A 22,099-nucleotide genomic window follows, 5' to 3' on the forward strand; every position below is an offset into this window, starting at 1 on the left:
ATGGACAAGTGTACGATTTCACAAAGCACTAAGATTCGTCTTAACTTAGAATGGGTTGTTTGCCACAGTGATTTGTATTGTGACCCTGCCCAGCCACTTTAGCCCTCCCCTGTACACAACGCTACACTTGCAGCATTTTTACGTCGAGCTTTCTACCGCTAGTCTATATAAAATAACAAACCTGTGAAAATTTAGGCTCAATTGGTCATCGGAGTCGGGAGAAAATAACGGAAAAACCCGCCCTTGTTTCCGCACGTTTCGCCGTGTCATGACATGTGTTTAAAATAAATCCGTAATTCTCGATAACGAGAATTTATATTGTTTTAATGTTTTCTCAACAAGTAAAGCATTTCATGGAATAATATTTCAAGAGAAGTCTTTCACCATTACCTTCTGTAAACCCTGTAAGTTATTTGTAAATCTGTGAACTTTTAATTTTGTTTCTGTTCCGAAAGTGTCCAATGGCTTTAACTTATTAATGTGTTATTGTATTTGAGGCTATTAAATGACAAACTTTGCTTTGTAATCAGAAATACAGGGACAGCTGCTTCAATGAAATCAATATATGATGATGGTGAATATTCATGTATACCCTGACCTTCGACCCCATTCCGGTTTTAGTGAAGTATTGGTTATGTGTATAGTATGCCTGTAAACTACCGACATTTGCTGTACTTCTAACCAATAAATGTTGCCATTAGTTTTAAAGCCATTATACAATTTCGGAACAGAAAACAAAATATAAGTTCACAGATTTACAAATAACTTACAGGGTTTACAGAAGGTAATGGTGAAAAACTTCTCTTGAAATATTATTCCTTGAAATGCTTTACTTTTTGAGAAAACATTAAAGCAATTATCAATTCTCGATATCGATAGCGAGAATTACGAGAATTATTTTAAACACACGGCACGACACGGCGAAACGTGCGGAAATAAGGATGGGTTTTCCCGTTATTTTCTCCCGACTCCGATGACCGATCGAGCCTATATTTTCACAGATTTGTTATTTTATATATAAGTTGTGATACACGCAGTGTGGGCCTTTGGACAACACTGCTTACCGAAAGTGTCCAATGGCTTTAAGAATGATTAACCAAACGTGTACCTTCCCTTTAAAGCGCAAAATGTTTCATAATCGCTATGGATTTTCGGCGATACCTCAAAAACGCGACTACCTTTTGAAATGAATGTTCACAGGTTAACTGTATATATCTTTACTTATACATGTATATTTACTTGTATAGGAATAAAACCAGTCAAACTGTTCCAAACACCAAAGATACATTTTCCCTCTAAGTAAAATGCGACATTACCATTAAAGGGTTCGGGTACTTTTCGTAGGCCACAAAACACAATATCCATAGCTTTACATTAAAGGTGAAAACCCTATAAATCCAGATACTTCTACATGTGTTATTTCACACATAAATGCCCCTCTATATCAGTTTGTTAGGGAAGTTTTCCATTAATAGAAAACAATTTGCGGACTCAAATCGTCTGGTATTTCCTTTACCCTCACATTAGACAAGTTACCCAAGTGACTTTGACATATTCATATTGGGGAAAAGGTTGTCATTTCAGCGCCCTCACGCATTACCGAGAAATAAAGCACACACGCCCTTTATGTAAAACCTAATAAATATTGGACCAATCCGCGAACCACTTGAAAGGGTTAGTCCACTCCACACATAGGGGTAAACGAGCACGCAGTGACGTCACGGGACACTCTGAGCAGACGGCAATGCTTTGTGCCCAGACCTTTAGTCACCGTGGCTTTCCCGCCGAAGGAAGTTCAATCTTTCTGGAGAGATAAAATACTTAAGTGAAAGTACACTTTCGCGGCTTCTTTTTTCCATTGGACCATTTTATAGAGAAGTTCCAGTTTGAAACCATAGTCGTCAAATCAAGCCAACTTGTAAAGGCTCATCTAATAGTTATGCTATGGAGAGAGGTGTTGTGTTTCTGTAATGTCTACTAATTAGCGGTTATAACAACGTCTACGATTGTCTGGGATTGTCTTTTTGTTTCTGCGGCTTCGTGTTGTTTTATTCCAACTCATCATGGCCAGTGAGCTTGCCGGACACTTTAACTACCGTCTTTGGATGATAAGCCTGGCGTTGATGGCCTTCCTCCTACACTTTGTCACGCCGGGAGTGTACGCTGCTAAAAAGCCACAAGGGAACAACGTCTGTACTCGAGTCAGAACGTAAGCTTCTTCCTATTTCATTGCTTAAAAAAAAAATCTGCTTTAACTTAATAAGTTTGAGGTGTGTGGAGTTGTAAAGACACTGGACACTAGATGTAATTATCAAAGACCAGTCTTCTCACTTGGTGTATCTCAACATATGCATAAAATAACAAACCTGTGAAAATTTGAGTTCAATTTGCCGTCGAAGTTGCTAGAGAATAATGGAAGGAAAAAACGCCCTTGTCACACGAAGTTGTGTGTCTTCAGCTGCTTGATTTCGGAACCTCAAAATCTAATTCTGAGGTCCTCGAAATCAAATTCAAATATTTTAGTGGAAAATAACTTCTTTCTCTAAAACTACGTCAGAGGGCGCCGTACCTCACAATGTTTTACACAATCAATATCTCTCCATTGCTTGTTCTAAGAAAGTTTGTATGCTAACAATTACTTTGAGTGATTATCAATCGTGTCCAGTGTCTTTAAAGATGCTATGTCAGATTTCTGGCCCCAAACATTAACAAATAGATTTTTTGAGTGAATGGTATTTCAAAGAGCATCACCCGCTTTAACGAAAAGAAGTTGCACTGTTACTTGTAATGGTCAGGAACCATGACAACAATTTAAAACGTTTCTTATAAAACACATAAGAATTGGTCACGTGATATGTTGTCGGGATCCCGACAAAAACTAATTTTGAGCACTTTTTTTCACTGCTACTAATAATTGGCGGACTTTTTCGAGCAACGGCTCAAATGAAAGCTTTTAACTTTCTCGACCCCCATCAAAATACCCAAATTTGTGGGTCAAATCGGCCATTTTTTTTTATGATGTACCCTTTTTCATAGGGTGCGTTCGTTTAGCTTCCCTGGGTCAACCCCGGTGTGTGGCGGTTTTTTTTTCCAAGACGAACGTGGGTAATTATCTGCACACGTTTTTCCTGGAAGAAAAAACACGCCACACACCGGGGTCGACCCAGGGGAGCTAAACGAACGCACCCATTATGAAGTGCAAATATAGACTTGTCTGTTACTTAGCCTACTTCTGTTTCCTTTGTAAAATCAAACTCAATGGATCTCTATAACTCTACTATCTCCGTGGTATGTCATTATAACTTTTCCTGAAGCGTTGTTTTTAGAATCAGTTGGTTATATCGTCTAGGTATAGTGGCGCAGCAAAGGGAGGGGTCGGTGGTCTAAAAGCACACCACAAATGCCGGTCGACCGAGGCTAGTCTAAAAGGGAAGAATATCATCTTAATTTTATGAATTAAGGGGGCAGGGTTGGCCTGCCTCCTTGTTATCACACGTCTATAAACCACCTAAGCTGCTGGAATATTATCGTTATGGCATAATAGAGAACTCTACAACAATCTCATACCCCTGCCAAGGTCCGGAAATCCTGGGTGCGCCTATTGGATCTGAAAGCTTGGTTCTAAGTAAATTGAGGAAATATTCTGTGGCATGTGGGCACCAGCATTATTACATTAATATCCACATTATGATAGCCTAGCTTTATGTTGTTTTATCAAGTTTGACCCAATCTTCCTGGTAGCTATTTCAGCTGAAAGGGATGTATCAGCTTTTCTGAGATCACAAAGAAAAAAATGTGAAGGTGACGTTCGGCAAATTTTTGACCACCCTGAAAATCTGACGGAAGATAAAAGTAGGCAAATTTAGTTTTAGGAATGCCTATATGTTTCGTTTGTGTACGTCCATGTTTGAACTGCTTAATCAAACTTTCACACAAGGGAAAGCACCATACCAGGGGTGGGGTGTGGGCGCCTAGAGTACCCTTCCCCCAAACTCCTCACACAATCGTGAATGGTTCGATTTCAACCCCCCCCCCCCCCCCCCACCTCCCTCCAAATAAAACTTTCTTAAGTGGTACCACCGGAAAATATATATTTTTTTTCGTTTCTGATTCAACTTTGACAATTTTAACATGTTTGTTTTCATACACTTATTAACAAACAACGAGAAGCGGTTTGTGTTTTGTTACCGATCATAAATATCGACTTCACATCGGCCCGAGTTGTTTCTATTATAGTATTCCGTCAATTGTAAAAACCAAAAAAAACAAAAAACACTTAGAATTACATGGCTGTGATCTTCGTAGGTTTTCACATTAAAACATCTGCGACTCAGACACACAATGCAATTATTGCACCATGCTTTACAACAAAAAGACATCAATTGGAAAAGACAAGGGGTCTTTGTCCCGGTAAACCCTTAATCTTCGTATAAAACAATGCGGACTTTTGTTAAATTTAAAAACGGAAGAGGGACGATCCACCCAGACAGACGGACAAAACCGTTGATCTATTCCAGAAACGCTGTCTGAGCGGCCACAAACAAGTGGGGAAATAGTTTCCTTTGCAACTGATGACATGGTCAGTGACATTAGTAAGGGAAATTGTCTGGGTCTTCAAATCGTTGGTTAATTATTCCTCGTCTTCTTAGTCAATGTCCAGTTAATGCTTCAAATTGACCACTCTGAGAAAAAAACATCTCCAAATTAAACATGATTTCCTCCTAGACTGGTCACAACCTTCGAGATCAATTAGCAACACCTTCAGACTAAAAAAACACCTTTGGGTTTCATGACTCTTGGGTGTTTGCCAACCAATTTTCGGTGGAACTGTTTTTCAAATGTCACTCCAGTATTTTGACGAGACCCTGGAACTTAAAATTATTGAAATGGCGTTAGTCATTGTGTCTGGACAAGGTAGGGTGTCAGTGACGGGATTAATTTACCTGAAATCACACAAGGTGTGGTCATCTTGTATTTATCTGAGTCAATTCATTGTGAAAGGGCTGAGACTAGAGGCACAATTAAAGTCTTACACATTTTCAAGTTATAAACCACAACGGAAACTGACTGTGTAAATTTGTTTAACAATTTGTGGTTGAAAGAAAGAATAAACTATAAAATGGGATTCGAACCAACGACGTCCATTTCCATTGTGAAAAACAGGTTTGTTTTGTTTGCAGTAAATAAAACAGAGGATGGCAGCCTTGAAGCTACTGCTAATTAACAATTCAGTGTACGTAGATGGTTGAACATTTTGAAAACATAATGTTTCCTTAAATTTGTCAGTCAGACAATCAACTAAAAATGGTTGTAATGGTTGTTGATGTTGTTGTTGTTGTTGATGCTGTTGTTGTTGTTTAATCTCTCACTGCTCTTGAAATTCTTGCGTGCTTTTATTTCATGTTTACTGTAACTTCTATCAAAGGGCGTATACTTCTCACTCACAATCAACCCTTTGAAGTGACCCATAATCCAGGACTAAAGTGCAAGGGGAACGAAAATAGAGTACCGACCACCCAGTAATGCCCCCTTATCCAACCAGAATTCCGGAATGTATGCATTGGCTAAAAATACAAAGACAGTCCGAAGTCTTGATTTGAATGAGCAGAGGTTGTCCGGAGAAAAGCTCCGTTGTGTCGTCTTGAAAAAAATTTCAGGATGGTGAGAAGCTCTTGTTAGAATTGACGGTCACATCCCATTCAAATGAGTCTACAGATGGGACGTGTCAAACGTCTGGGCTTATTTTCTTCACCATTTTTATTGAGGTACTATACGGGGCCATATTGCCACACAAGGGACACAACAATTAGGAAAGCCTGTTTGGTTCACTCGGAGCTCGGAGCATAGAGTAAGAAACAGCATTTCGAGTGCGCACATTAGTCGACTTCTGACCAGCAACGTACATACATGCGCAGTGACGTACGCACTCGAACGACTCGAAGCCTAGTCATTCATTGGTACCACGTATATTCCACAATCCGCGTTTTCGACTGCGTAAGACTGCCCCCCCCCCCCCCCAAAGAAAGGAGAAAATTTGTAAATTTGTCATTTTTGTGGAATTACCGCAACAGGTTTTTTTGCTGTTTTTGTCAGCAAGAAGAGACTGTTATATTCAGCTGACTCTACCACATGTGACTGATTGTATCTTCCCTTATAACTCCCTCTATGAACAAGCATTACGTTGACGACAACCTACCCCTGGACCCTATCCTTTAAGGGCAAGGAACGTCAACTCAAGCAGCTTCTTCTGGCATGACTAGATTGTATCGGTTCGGGGGAGCCTTGTCCCACTAATCACATCTTTCATTGGACAGTCTTCTAGCATATATTTAAGACGTCATCGTACACAAACAGAAATACCTTTAGTTTCGTACGCTTCAAGTTCAAGATAACTCAATAACGGGTTCAACCAAGGTTTTTAGCCTGGTCATTTTCAAAAAGTGTCGTATTAAATACAGAATTGTTTTAGTTGATAAAATTCAACGGGAAATATGAGATTATTTTTTCCTGATTAATCAATTTTCTGGCCTTGACTTACGTTAATTAAAAACACACATTTGGCCTATTTAAAATGACTTGTGTTTCTTGTAGGTTAAAAGTGACATATTCAAGTACACGTTTCTTCGCGTCCAATTATAAAATTTCGTGATAATTTCATTCGGTGATTGCGTCAAGTGATTGGGTTTTAGTCATCCAGAACACATCATCCGGGTGAACTTTTTTCTCTCTAGTTTTCTTTTGCTGAAATGGCAAAATGACGCCGATGACAAATATAAAAACCAATTCCCTTGGTGGTAGATTAAGGGATCGACGCTTTTATAGGATGTCAGTTCATGGGTGGGTTCGGTGAATTAAACGGTGTTAAACTCGACTAGGAACTGGTTGATTTAGGTCGTAGAGATTGTAGAGGGAAACTTTATAAATAGTGCTGACCGGAAACGCATTGCGTTTCGGAGAGTCATTCTAGAAGATGAAATGGAATAGAATCGGGCTATGTCCGTTCGGGGCGTTTGTGTAATACAAGTTTCATGAACATGTAGCAGGAAATTCCCCTAACCTTAAAAGTGCTGTTCGAAATTGCTCCAGTATCCCTTTAAAAAAGTTTCCATGCATTAAAACACCTACAGTGTGTGGTAATTAGTGACTAGTGTTACAAAAAAATGCTTCTAGCAATACAACAGGCTAAACATACGGTCCGCCATTTTGTGGAGTCACAAATTTGGTTCTAAAAAAACGGAGCGTGTACCGTCAAGAAATTACACTAACCGCACATAGCAATGGATACTTGTGTAAATCATTTTATTGTATCTTAAATAGCTTTGAAACCCTACTACTCATACAATATTGTGGTATCCAATGCGCCCAATCCGAAGGCAACGAGCCCTTTTTTAAACCCAAATGGGTGTGACACACTCGCTTTTAAAAGTGTTCACCATATCGGCTAAGAGTATGTTTAAAAATCCATACTGTAAATTATTGACAGAGCACACTTATAACTTGTTCAAAGGTCTTTCTTTATTTATTTTTCATTCACGACTTGTTTTTACAAATTTTCCATGTGTCATCTCCGGGTCATTAACACATTAAAATAGCTTTCGTACGACCTATAGATCTAATAGATACCCAAGTTAATCCATACCCAAGGCTCAAACAATTATCAAACTTGTTTTAGATCGTCTGTTTCCAAAACAACCCGAATCATCAACAATCCATCACACATGATAATGACTGTTTTTGGCGGTAAGTGTCACTGAGCCATAAATCAATCCACTCGTTCTCTATATAGCGGCACGCAAATCAATACAAACCAATTTGATCAGTCAAAACACTTGGGAATTTGAAGTTTTTCACAGGGCTGAGACTTGGTGATAGATGGGGTTGCTTTTTATGCCCAAACAAGACACTTCTCAGCTGTGTTGCAGTCACTGTGTATTGACATTTCTGTGTTCTGATACACTCAAGGAAAAACACTGAGTTGAGACTTTGTGATAGATGTGTGTTGCTTTGCATGCCCCAGCCGGCCAGAACACCCAGCTCTGTAGTGCAGTCACTGTGTGGACATTCCTATGTCCTTTACACTACGGAAAAATCTTTTTAACAGACTGTCAATAACACTGTGTGGACGTGTGTAAGTCCACATAGTGTTTCAAGTTCACTTGTTATGCCTCAGCCAGATACAACTCAGCTGTGTTGCAGTCAATGTGTGGATATTCCTATGTCCTGTACACTTCGGGAAAATCAACACAGTGTGGACGTGTGTAATTCCAAATTGTGTTTCAAGTCCCTACACAATGTGGACTTCTTCTATGTTAAAACACACAGGTGGATTAAGATCCGGTATTTGTATCAATAGCACAGATCAAGATCTTATGTCACATTTACACCACCCCTTGATCCAGCAAAACACGTCATTCCTATAGCAAAACTTGAAATGACCACACTGAATTTGATCCACCTTTTCGTTAACACTTGTTTCTGGAATCCACCTGGCCGGGCTGATCCTCCAATAGCAACCTTTCTGAAAAGGTAGATTAAAATTGCAGAATTCTTGAACTGGTTCTGATCCTGCTTGTTTGCAATTACACTATCAGTTTATCCATATTCCCGGATGAGACCCGGGTCTGATTCACCTTTCTGGATATTGTGTGAACAGGGTCAGAGAGTTGTAATGAAACAGGGCCCAATTTCATAGAGCTGCTGAAGCAGAAAATATTGCTTAATAGTTTCTGCTTAGCAGTAATGAGCAGGATACCAGTCACAATTTTTACATGTGACATGGTAGTTTGGTTTGTAAACCTTGTTCAGGTAAGCATAATGGGCTCAGACTGTTTGGGTTCAATGACTTACGACACCCCCATCGTCCTCAAATTGACCTTGCAACTTTCGACCCCTGCTCAAAAAATAACGCTTCGCAACAAAAGGTCAGGTCGTGATTTGACAGTTTTTTCATGTTTTCCACATTATCGTTGTATTTATTTAAAGTGGAACCACGTTGCTGTGCAATATTTATCCCAGACGTTTGTTTAATAAAAAAGGGTCGACGGAAAAATCAGCAGAATCACCTATGGGTGTTGCGTATGTTAATGCTAACAATAAAGTATCCATGCAAAATTAGGCAAGGTGAAAACACTGACCCCGGTATAAAGGTGTTTCGGAAATTATGTCTTCCTGAACTTAAAATTGATTTGCTTCTGTTTTTGTATTGAGTTAAAAATCTTGTCGTACATGTTTTACGGTGTTCCTCATTGTGAACAGATTGGAGGTACATTATTATTCACACAAAATTTTTCATGAATAAATTATTATGAGTTTCTTGTCATCGAAGAATATAAACTTGCTAAGGCAGCCCCTCCCCGGGGTTAATTCAAAAAAACTATAATCCTTAGTCATGGAAGCAAGTGTCTGAGGCCTTCTACTAATTGTTGGCTACGGTTACTGCGGTTGGTTAGTAACAGTGTTGGTAAAGACACTGGACACCTTTGTTTATTGTCAAAGACCAGTCTTCTCACTTGGTGTATACATAGAGCAAGGTGGAATATCTCAACATTATGCACAAAATTACAAACCTGTGAAAATTTGAACTCAATTGGCTTTGGAGTTGCGAGATAATATTGGCTGGGAAACACCCTTGTCACACACACGAAGTTGTGTGCATTCAGATGCTTGACTTCGAGACCTCAAAATCAAATTCTGAGGTCTCGAAATCAAGTTCAAGTATTTTAGTGGAAAATTATTTTTTCTCGAAAACTACGTGGCTTCAGAGGGAGCCGTTTCTCACAGTGTTTTATACTCTCAACAGCTCTCCGTTGATCGTTAACAAGACAGTTTTTATGCTAACAGTGATTACCAATAGTGCCCATTCCCTTTAATGACGCTCTACACGCCTTGATGACGCAGCGTTCAAGCCTTAGACGTAACCGCCAATTTGTAGGCAAAGAACCCCAACTTCAAAATGTTGATTCAGTGATTTCTGTCCCCTATGCGGACACTGGTTCAAACCCCATCTCACACCGGATCCGGAGCCTTGTATGTGGATTGTGTTTGCAGTCCCTAACTGTGGTTTACGTGTAAGCTTTCCCAATTTCGTGTTTTTCCCCCCACATCTTAATCTTTAAAAAAACTCTCGTTTCCTCTTTATCCTGTTAATTGCGCCGTTGGATGTGTCATCAAATAACATTTATTCACAAAAACAATAAGGTTAAGTTGATAATAAAAAGAAAAACGTAATTTTGTCTTTTAAACTCTCAAGAACAAGAGGGCTGGTTCCAATTTCCTCATAAGTCTGATTTTCAAACGGGGAGGTGGTGTATATGATTAACCTCCTTGGGTTGACCGTGTGGGGAGGAGGTTGCTCACCGGTTAGCGATAAAACACAATTAAAAACGTGTGTTGGAGCTAACCGAGGTTTGACACCCTTTGGAGGGGGAAGTTTCACTGAATGTTCAGCCGCCCAAAAATTCATGACCACTGAACGGAAAGCATGGTTCCTTGGGGGTAATTACATAAAATATGCTCATGAAGTGTGAGTCAGAAATGCAAGACGCAAGTTATGATCAAAAATAAAATGTCTACTCGAAGATTTTAGAGATAACCTCCATTTACGAGAAGAGGAAAATTATCACACTGATTCGATCATTGTCCCCTACCATTCATGCTTTTCACAAAAGTATAATATTAAAATTGTCTAGTGACGGTTTTAATAACGAGTCAGAGAAAATTGCCGACTTCAACAACATTTGTATCGTCATAACGTAGCCACGATTTGTCTTTTGCTGGCGGTGACAGTATGTGACAGATCACAAAATCAAGGTTAAAGTATGTATCCGTCTGCAGATCCTTCAAGACCTAATAGCTGTGGCTCCCCAGGCCTGGGGCCGGCCCCGGTATATATCCACCCCACTCTACAACATGAAGGTACACTAACGTGAAGGACCTCCCTGGGTTCAACACGGGTCATATACTTGTAAAACGCCTACCCCTCAAACTGTGCCCCCTAAAAATACATCTTCGAAAACTACATATCTTTTACATGCAGGTGAATGTCAATCCGGCCACATGGTTAAATGATACCGCAGCTCTGGAGAGATTATTTCTCTCTCACATGTGTCTATTTTTATCCCCCATCCCACCATGTGAGGTTTTGAGAAGTGGGCAGGCTCTTTACCTACTTTTTTATTGCCCAAAGATTGGGATGATGTGGATAACCGAGTGGTTGAGAGCATCGGACTCGAGCTCTGGTGGATTCGTATGGCATACCCTCCGAGTACATTTTTTTTTCAACAGGGACAATAGGTCCTCACTGGTCGGTCTTTGGGTCATCTGTGCATTTGTGTACTAAACCAAATGCGAGTGAATTCATACAGGAACAACATAGGTGTCATCCAACGTACTGGTCAAACACGACTGTGGTGTTTGTATGGCCTACCCTCCGAGGCCATTCTTCAATAGAGACAATAGGTCCTCACTAGTCGGTCTTTCTTTTCATGGGTCCTCTGTGCATTTGTGTACAAAACCAAATGCGACTGATTTTGTGTCCTCTAACGTAATAGTGCACTGTACTGCACTGAGTTTCTGCATGAGTGTGGGTTCGAGTCCCGGTCATGGCACTTGTGTCCTTGAGCAAGATACTTGACCGTTACTGCTTTGTCCTTCGGAAGGGACATGAAGCCGTAGTTCCCGTGTACTATGATTTGTAGTGCTCGTGACGGAACCCAGAACACTTTTCGTGAGAAGAGTAGGGGTTAAACCCGGTGTTGTTGGCTCACGCCTACAGATATCCTCAGGTTTATGAGCTACAATGGTTATAAAAGGTTCACTTAAATCCGGAATCCTTGGTTTCGTTGTCTGAAATATAGAATGATCAAGTACCCAGTTTTGATAATATGTAACCCGTGGACCATCACTCTTGAAGGATCTCAATACAGAGAAAGTCGTTTCATCCGTGTGTATTCCTTTTGAGTTGACACTTGGATACAAGGAGCAAAATAAACACTTGCTAGCGGTGTAAACAACTTAAACATTGGGATCGTGCTTTATAACAACTTTAAAAAAAATATCTGTGCGATTTTGTTCTTGCCATACGAGTACATTGTAGTTTAAAGGCAGTGGACACTTTTGGTAATTTCTCAACATAATTATTAGCATAAAACCTTACTTTGTTGATAGTATAAAACATTGTGAGAAACAGCTGCTTCTGAAGTAAACGTAGTTTTCAAGAGAGAATTAATTTGCCATGAATTTGATTTCGAGACCTCAGATTGGGAATTTGATTATACCCTAATCCGTTAGTCACAGGTTTTGCATGGAACCGTTCAATCATGGCAACTCGAGGGTTAGAAGCTGTGGAAACAATGGATATGTTATGAGTTATACATACACACGGTATTAGTTTAGTGGTCATCTGTCTTTGGAAGTAACAGTAATGACTTAAGTATCCCAAAGTATGATTTCTTTGTCAAAGACAGGATGGGGTGATTGACCATAATTAGTATCCGATAATGAGATAGGGGACTTTCTATTAGACTTTAACACGAACTCCATTGTCCAATTATAGGTCAACGGATAAATTTCATTATAATGATATTGTATCCGCCTATTGTTTTAAGGTTAGGGAGTTAAACCACTTCCGGTTTATCTGGATTTAATATTTTCATCGATAAGCCTTATATAACCCACTCAGTCTTAAAAGCCTTGATTAAACTATTCTGTGTTGATGGATAAAAGTAATCATAACAGTTGGGGTGAGGGGCTGAGAAACAAATACCTATAATAGACCGTCATATAACCCAGTTTTATGTAAGACGAGTTAAACTATGGTTTCCTTTTGCATTTCTCCAATTTAAACAGGCCCCATTTTTTATGCCAACTACTTTTAAAAAAGAAAACTATGGCAATCGAAATATAGTTTTATAATCACTGAAGCATATCTTACATTTTACTCTGGAACTTTGGATCTAAAAGGTTCGATTTTGGTTTTTAATAACTTTTTTCCTCGCAAACAGGAGAAGTACATGCAATGGATGTACACCGAGCGGAAGAGAAGTACTTTCTAATAATTTATATCTCTTTAATCCTGCATGTGCGTGTTTTCCAGGGGTGAGGTTTTAAGGACCGAGGACGCCAGCCGTTCTATGACTCTGATTCAAACCTTTCTATTAATCATCATTGTGCTGAGTGTGCCTCCGCCTGTCCAGGTGTTGCTTTGTTCAACCCCGACGGATTTTGTAGCACCTAATTGAATCTTAAAATCATGACCAAACTTGCAAGACACCACTCTTGTAATTTGTACACAGACTGAAGGGTGTGGTTTTCTCCTGAAAGTGTCTGATGCCCTATAACCCCAGGACACAATCGAGCCGGGTGTCGAAGTATTTTCACATGGAAGTCAAATCCATTCACAGTTTAGCGTGACAGCGCCGCAGTATTCGTGAAAGGATACAAACCACAAAAGTCTTAGTAACGATGCGTGCGTAAAGCGTTTTTCAGAATCAAATGTTTATTGGTCAAATATCCTAACCATATTACTTCAAAGGGAATCCTCTCTCACAACATAAAAATATGCAGTGTTTCTCATCAAGTATGTGTTTTTGATTATCAGTTTGTGGAGTTTATTTACCAATTTATGACCCTATATATATATTGACCTCCGATTCCAACTCAGGTCACCTGAACAAGCAGGGAAAAAAGACCCACACTGTTTTCTCCTTGTTATGCTCGGTTGGCTATAACGTTGCTTCGAATGAAAGAAAACTGAAATGATTGTACCATCACGTTGGTAAACCTTGTATGTAACATTCGGTTTGAAGCTATAGCTGTTCATGTTTGGGAACGCACAGCGGAAGTCGCGTTCAGACATGATCGTCTCTAATGAACGAGTTTCCGTATGACTAGCGTTTGTATTAACTCCAGGCAGAGTGAATGATTCCAGCACGTGCTCCTACGGCTCTGTGCCTCCCCATGCCCCTTCCCCCAATCCTTTGAATGTTTTATTACGTGACAATGCTCGTTTTCTTGGTCAAACTTCTTGTTTTTTAATAAGTTGCTGAGAGATGTAACAATCCCCCACACCCATTATGAAAACAAAAATTCATCCTTTATTCCTTTACCTGGAAATGCCTGTAAATCTGTTTACTAATTCTTCCGAGAGGCGATGAATCTTCATGCCCTTTCTAAACCACGGCCTTGGGGTTCGGGTGTCTGGTTCAGACACCGTCCGCTGCTTTAAAGACACGTACCCCAAAGTGCATCGTTTGAAAGTGGTAAAGCTTAATAACCCGAGGACCACAGCCAAAAGCCGGCGTTTCGAAAAGGTCCTTCTAAATGATGATCTATTTGGGAATCAACTAGACTCGTTGCCGGATATAAACTTCTTTGTTTAGTATAGAATTGCCATTCTCAAACATTTTCCTGATTTCTTTTTTCAAGGATTCCCTTTTTAGAATCGATTTAGAAGGACAGCAATTTCTCTTTCAAAAGCACTACCAAACTTGCCATCAGATACCATCCGTAATGCTATAGGCCTATAGGTGGCTATAGGCCTAGGTGGCAGCAGACTTGCCAGGAAAATTTCCATTGTTTGAGTCGTTCTGAGGATTCTCACATTTCACAGATCAAATGGATTTACCCAGTATAAAGTGTGCTGCCAACTAATGTCCCAAAAAGTCTATATGTAACATTGTCACAAACATTTTCTCGGCAAAATGTGTTCAACTTGCCTTTATACACATAGGCCCTAACAGTGTTTGTGCATGCGCAGTGCCTTCAAAACTGTGCCGATTAGGGTGTATGATCCATTATTTTATGATATTTTGTTCTTTTTTGTTTAATTGGCTTAAATCCAAGTGTATAAATGATGTGTTTAGAGCGAATCTGTATCGAGTTTGTTTGTATAGACGCAATTAGAAATGGGCAAAATCCCAAAGCTAATAATTGAACACCAGTTTTGATTTCCAAAAAGTGCATCAAGTACCGCCTGTTACTGGTTCCCCCTTGGTTTCCATACCAGTCCTTTGTTTATATTTATGCAGATCGGTCGGCCTAGCAACACAAATATATGGTTCACAGGAAAGTTATCAGCCAAAAACCAATGGCAAAATGAACCATTTGCCACTGGTATCCTGATAAATTCTGTTCAACGGACAATTTACTGTCTGCTCATGGAGTTCTATAACATTTACCATTATATACGAAGTCTCTTTGGATTGATGTTTAGAATCTTACCCATTTGTACGTTATGGAAAATGGAGTGTATAATGAAGTACCCGATACTGTAGCCTAACCAGCATATTTTTCTTTAAACACATGTTACGAATTACTTCTTCCATAAATAGGCGTGAATTATTTATAGAATGTTTGCTATACTAAAAGTACATCGACTACTTTGTTTGCCTACTCAGCTGCTCAGTGTGTTTTTTTGCAGATTCATTGTGAACTACAGTATTAGTACAAATTAAGATACGATTTAGATTATAACAAGAATTTCCTTCAACTACTTCTTCAAGGCATTCTCAATCTGACAAATAAAAGTGTCCGCAACAATCACGCAGAAACAAACGAGAGGGGCGCCCAATATAATGTGCATGTTTACCCATACAGACACCCTTTCCGCTAAACATCAACCAACCTCGATCATCATCAGCCAAAATCTGTAAATAATCTCGATCCCCAGACACTGTCATCCGGACAGTGGCTTTTTCAAGCCGCTTTCGTTCTTATGTGTTAATTTAGAAGTGAATGAATTCGATTTATAGTATTGACAAAGTACAATGGCCATGTCATGCATGTGTTGTACACAATATACAACAATGGGCTATCTGTGGAGATATTTTGCAGTTATAGTTTAAGAGAGGGGAATACGTCTTAAATGGGCTTAAAACTTTAACTGCTGACTTCCTTTTGGAAAAATTCAGTAACTTAATTTTGTTCTGCCGAAACAGATGTGATTGAAATAGGATTTAAGAACAACTTTAAAGGGATTGAACAAAATGATTTTGGGGTGACAGGCGATCATTTAAAATCCTTAGTTTTCAAGCAAAACAGTGTAGTGACCCTGTGTACAACTAACTTACATAATGGATTGTTTCCTATCTCGTATTTCGCTTCTGATAGTTTATTGTGCGCTTTGTAATAATTCTGCATGATTTCAGCGCAATTTAACTACTAACAAAGCAAGCTTTTTGTAACTTTACTTATAATAAGTAAACTCTAAACACTTCTGGGTCAAAAAGTTACCCAGATTAAAAAAAATTACAGTTTGAGCAAGGAAATAAGTAAAACCGACTCGGAAATAATATGTCAAACTGACGCAGACAGTTCAAATTCTATTTTAATTAACCCGTTTCCGGGTCAGCCTATAATCTAGAGATGGGTCCTGCTCTTACATAATGGTTTACAACAACGTACGGTTCAGTTCTTGAATCGTGTTACTTGGCAATCAAAAGATAATCCCCCAAAAAAACTATTCTAGAAATGGGCCCGGCTCTTACAAAATTGGCTTCCAACAACTCACAGTTCAGTCCGTGAATCTTGTTGCTTGACCGTCAATAAGATGGTCTCACAAAACAATTTGACAGCTCCACTCAAAAAAAGACTCTCTTCTAGAGATGGGTCCGGCTCTTACAAAATGGTTTACAACAACTCGCGGTTTAGTTCGTGAATCGTGTTGCTTGACGGTCAAAAGAAAATCTCCCCAATAAATTGACAGCAGCCCACTCAAAGTAAGCCTCTGTTTTAAAACATGACAAAACAACCCCGAAGTGCTCGCAGCAACACGTGTATTCACGCAAAGGGGGAAATACGTTTTAAGAACCACAAAGTCCCACTTGATCCCCACTTTACTTCCACGTGTGCCCCGTTGCTGTATTTAGACCATAAGGGGGTTAAGTTAAATTAATCAGCCAATCAAAATGGCAAGAGATAACCACACTCTCTGCAAACCCAGCGGCTACTGTAACTGAAGAGGGATCAAATTATTATAACAGGGTCAAGAAAGAGGTCAAATTTAAGTTGTCTCTAATAAGTTGAATCGGTAAAAACGCCCGATGTGCGTCAGGTTGTTGCGTGCACAGTCGATGTAAATGAGCTGAGAATGTGAAACGGTTGTTTTATTATTGTAGGTTTCCTTGGTAATTTTGACAAATGAGCGGCCAATTCAGAGGGTTTTTTTTTTTTTTCTTTTTTTTTTTGAGCAGCTAGTTTGGATTTCTCGAGATCAAACTTGGTTGTTTTTACTAATTTCTCAACAACTTTAACACTTCAAGACCAAATATTTCAAGGGAAGCTCGCTACCATGACAAAATGTATACCTTCTCATACCTCACTTATCCTGTCAGTTATGTGTATCATTAATGTTATTACGACCTGTGTACTGTAAGCTGTCAGAAGAAGAAAAAAATCCCTAAGTAAGATTTAGTTTTTGTTCAGACATGTCATAAAATTATTTACTTCTTTTAAAAATAGAACACCTATTTTTGACACTACAGTCGTGCACCGATCTTCCACACAAAACTATAAATAAAACAGTTTTGGACGATGTGGATTTTTTCTCGTTGCCAAAAAAAAAGTTGACGTTGCCTTTCGTTATCTTCCGAAGACACGAGTCGCCAGGGATTCGGGGCAAGTTGTCGCCCGTCTATCGCGTCTCTTTCCCCCGGGGAGTGGGGTCCCTGATTCGGGTCCCTGCTTCGTATCACGATCTCGCAGATTTGGGCAGAGCCTGATGTTATCCAATCCTTCTTCATATCAATCCCCTACTCTTTGAATACAGTCACTTGGATAAAGTCAGTGATAATTAATCAAGTGGATATTATTAATTATCGGACATCATGTCACGACTAGAATTTATTTTACGTTGAGTTGGGCCAGGTTTGGTCATTCTTAATTTTGAGTGACGGTTTTGCGAACAACCGGTAAAAAAATTGAAACATCGATGTTTGATGACCCGGAAAAATATATTCTAACAAGTCCCAGATATTTTATTTGGTGGTTTTAGGACAGCTTTAATTTGTCCAAATTTGTTATAATATCGTTCATGATTCATAACTTATGGAGTTGCTGTCAATCATCTTTATTCGACCAAATGTCACTCGTCACATTTTTTTACATTATCTCTTTACCAATCATTCCAAAACAAAGTTCCGTTTGAAAAAAGTAATATGGTGATATTTTTTTTAAGAATCGATCAAGCACAATAAAACTTCACGTGCATAAAATCATTCATTCATATTCTTTATTATCTCAAAACCTGGACCATAACTTCATAAAACTCTACATTGTGGTCGTACTGAGTACTTTTTGATAGCTCGATATTATCTGAAAGAAAACGTGATGTATTTAGAAAGAGAGACAATAAGATCTACTTTTTGCAGTTAATTGTTCATCTTATCAGTCGTTATCCTCAATATTCCTTTCTGGATATAATACAACAAAATTCAAACATTTGTGACTGTTTTGGAGACTCCATGGGAGGGAGGTCAATACATATTTCTCACAGTCCAGGTTGCCGTCGAAACGTTTTACGCAGATGGATCCACGAAATGCTTGTTTACGAGGTATTTCCTGCACCGTGACGAGCACGTCGTCCTGCCTGGGCCGCTGTCGCATTCTTCACGGCAGGGTGAGGCACGATGGAGTGGTCACCTCAAGTCCGCAGTAGAGACCCTAAAAATCCCATGTCGTATTACCGATACTTGTGTGAGAAATAATCCACTTAAGCATATAATAATTATGGAACAAATGGTTTGTTATATTTTAGAGAGAGTCATTCATTTGTCATCAAATCTTGTATTAATCAAAGACGTCTTAATCCGGGGGTTTGGTCAATTTGATGGTCATCAATTAGTGCAACTTATTTATATCTAAAAAATAATAGCATATTTAGTACAGGCTGATCTGGTTGCTGGATTCAATGGCTGACAACTGTAAACACTGATTCCTCCATATCTTGTTTTGTGAAAATTTATGTATTAAATACTGCATAATAATATAGAATTTATGCATTTACGTCATCATTCGCAACCTTAAAGGCTGTAGACACTATTGGTCTTATTACTCGAACTAGTTATTAGTATAAAACCTTTCTTGGTAACGAGTAATGGGGAGAGATTGATAATATAAAACACTGTGAGAAACGACACCCTCTGAAGTAATTTATTTTTTTGAGGAAGAAACAATTTTCCAAGAATTCGATTTCGAGACCTCAGATTTAGAACTTGAGGTCTCGAAGTCAAGCATCTAAAAGCACACAACTTCGTGTGACAAGGGTGTTTTTCTTTCATTCTTATCTAATTGACTAATTGAACTCAAATTTTCACAGGTTTGTTATTTTATGCATAAACGTTGAGATACACCGAGTGAGAAGACTGGTCTTTGACAATTACCAATAGTGTCCGGTGTCTTTAAGGTCATGCCACATAGGGCAATTTTCCAAGGCAACTTTGAGGCAACCAAAGACAAGGAACCCTTTGGCAGCGATACATCCTTCTAGTTGTACCTCACTCTCCCCAATAGGAACAAAAAAATAGAAAATGGAAAATGTGTATGAGTTTCCTTCGATGGAGATTGCTTGGAACTGATTGTCTGTAATTTGTCTCGTGTGACGTGTCCATTAGTGGTCAATTATACAAGCAACACAGTTTTGGGGCGTGTCTCACAGGTTTGGCCAATGATTAACCTTATTTTAGCCCTCAAGGCGTGGGCGCTATACTCAAAATGACGTCACTGCACATTATAAATTAGATTGATGAAGATTTGGCATGAGCAGTTCTACATTAACCCACAAACACCTTTACTGTATGAATCTAGGTTAAACTAAGGTTTGCGGTAACACCATGTAATGAATCTCTAAATGAGTTTGAGTGGTTCTGAAAAGAACCGTTCGTTTCAACTTGACGTTTCGATCAGTATGTTCTGATCGTCTTCTAGAGAAAGAGGAATCTAGGTTAACCAATTTGTTCGTATGTCATTGTGGTCATTTAGGAATGTCTAGTCAATGTTAAGTACATGATTAGCTTTATACTGACAGATGTTTGCCTGAGGGTGTATCTCTAGGGCAGAACTGACCCTAAAATTCGATCCTCGACGGGGTCGTCCTAAGGGACTGTAGGGATTATACGGTTAATATGAACCAGACAGAATTAAGCTCCATCCGTATATTTATAAGCCAAACCATGGAAACTATTAAAATATACAAAGTTCAATTTTAATCGGAGGAGGTCAACTGGTTTTGATGTGTATTTTTTATCTTGTCAAGTGTGTGTACCATCTTATGCCATGTGCCCATTTGTATTGCTAGCAATTAATATTGTGAATCTTTTAAGTAATATCCAAAGATACACAGCGTAACAGTTTGTTTTTAAGTCTTTGTGTCATGATCAGTTTTAAAAAATGACGTTCGGCTCTTTTAACTGTACAAGTACAAATAGTGGTTTTTAAAATGGAGAAAGACATTCAAGGGAAAGCAGGTTCACATTTATGTACAATGTATTCAAAAGGCGATTTGAATATTATAATTTCAGACGTGACATTTATTTTTATAAGTCAATGTCTGACCGTCAGCAGTTGTACAGACTCCAACGAAGTTAAAGCAAACTGCTTTCAGAAACCCATCTTGTACCTTTCTAACAACTTCTTTTCAATTCTTCTTCCTTACAGTGCGACTGAGATCACCCGAGTTCCGCTGACTGGAACCAAGACGCAGACGATTAGATACACCACAATATGCGGGTTGCAGGGAAGATGTAGCAAATACAGGTAACACAATCTTTATATAGTCGTGACGTCATATAGCGCGGGATTTTTAAATAGTACGTGATTACGTGGCGTGCGATCATTCTTGTTTTCTTCAATGGGGGACTTTTGATGACGCTGGATGGCATCAGACTTACCAGGGAAATGTATTGTTTTCGGAAACTTTTCCCAATCATAGAATTTTGTGACCAAATACAAATAACCTGGTAAGGCCGCTGCCCAATAAAATTGCCCATTGACTATGTCTATTCTAACATCAGTGTGTTGGTAATCCACAAGTGTTTGGAGTTACGTGGAAAATTAACTCTTCATTTAAAATCTTAACCGTAGGTCCTCGTGCTTGTTGTTATTTATTTTCATGACTGTCAACAGGTTGAAGTACAAAACCCATGCTCAAAAGCTCAATGCTGTCCAAAATACCATTCTTTAAACCACATCTTAGAAAAACCTCCTTATCAAATTCAATTCCAAATTTAGTATGTAACAGTTGCCGGTGTATTTATAACTTATAGTGACAGCACAGAAACAAAATGTAATTGAATTGAATGTGCGGTTTACTTACAACATACAACATCCATATTCATCAGAGACGTCAATCCGATTCCGTAATTGGTTAATCTTCCTTGCTGGAAATACAAACATCATTGCCACCGAAATGTGGAAAGGAAATGTCACCTTCGCTCAAGAATCCAGAGCGTAAAACTCTCGAGAAGGAAGAACCAAACTGATGTAATATTTTAAAGGAACATTACATTAGGAAAGTAAATCGTCTAAGATCACAGATTCACATAAAACTTCCTCGGTCTAATGATGATGATAGTAGAAAACTTCCCCTTAAATATTTCAGTCTGAAAGGTCATATCTGATGAGAAACAAACAAAACTAATTTCCCGTTTGGACTTTATCGCCTAGTGAGCGCTTGTTCATGTTTTCTTTTAATCGATGTCATGCAAAATGTGTACTCGGTTTGCCACTATTTTCTCGTGGCGCAGATGGCCGTTCGACCTCAAGCTTCAACAGGTTTGTCAGTTTATTCGTATGGTGGATAATATAAAGTGCTTTACACTGACAGCAACTGTTTTGTTAGCAATGTTCCTTTAAATACACTTGACACCTTCAGTAATTGTCATAGACCAGTCTTCTCACTCGGTGTATCTCCACATATGCACAAAAGTAACAAACCTGTGAAAATTTGAACTCATTTGATCGTCGAAGTTGCGAGATATTTTGGAAGAAGAAAACACCCTTGTTGTGTTCTTTCAGATGCTTGATTCCAAGACCTCAATGTCTAATTCTGAGGTCTCGAAATCAAAGTCATATATTATATTAAGAAGTAACTTCTTTCTCGAAAATG

The 22,099-nt window shown here is 38.9% G+C and overlaps 1 protein-coding gene across 1 annotated transcript in view; it reads left to right on the plus strand.

Moving 5' to 3' along the window:
* The first annotated feature begins 1,799 nt into the window (after positions 1–1,799).
* The window catches only part of LOC117288113, a 36,004-nt gene continuing 15,704 nt past the window's right edge, over positions 1,800–22,099 (plus strand). The window contains exons 1-2 of the mRNA XM_033768812.1: positions 1,800–2,209; positions 20,650–20,748. Coding sequence (XP_033624703.1) covers positions 2,064–2,209; positions 20,650–20,748 — 245 coding nt within the window. The 5' untranslated portion in view covers positions 1,800–2,063. The remainder of the gene's footprint in view (positions 2,210–20,649; positions 20,749–22,099) is intronic.

The sequence above is a fragment of the Asterias rubens genome, chromosome 3, assembly GCF_902459465.1.
Source record: "Asterias rubens chromosome 3, eAstRub1.3, whole genome shotgun sequence".
Lineage (NCBI taxonomy): Eukaryota > Metazoa > Echinodermata > Asteroidea > Forcipulatida > Asteriidae > Asterias > Asterias rubens.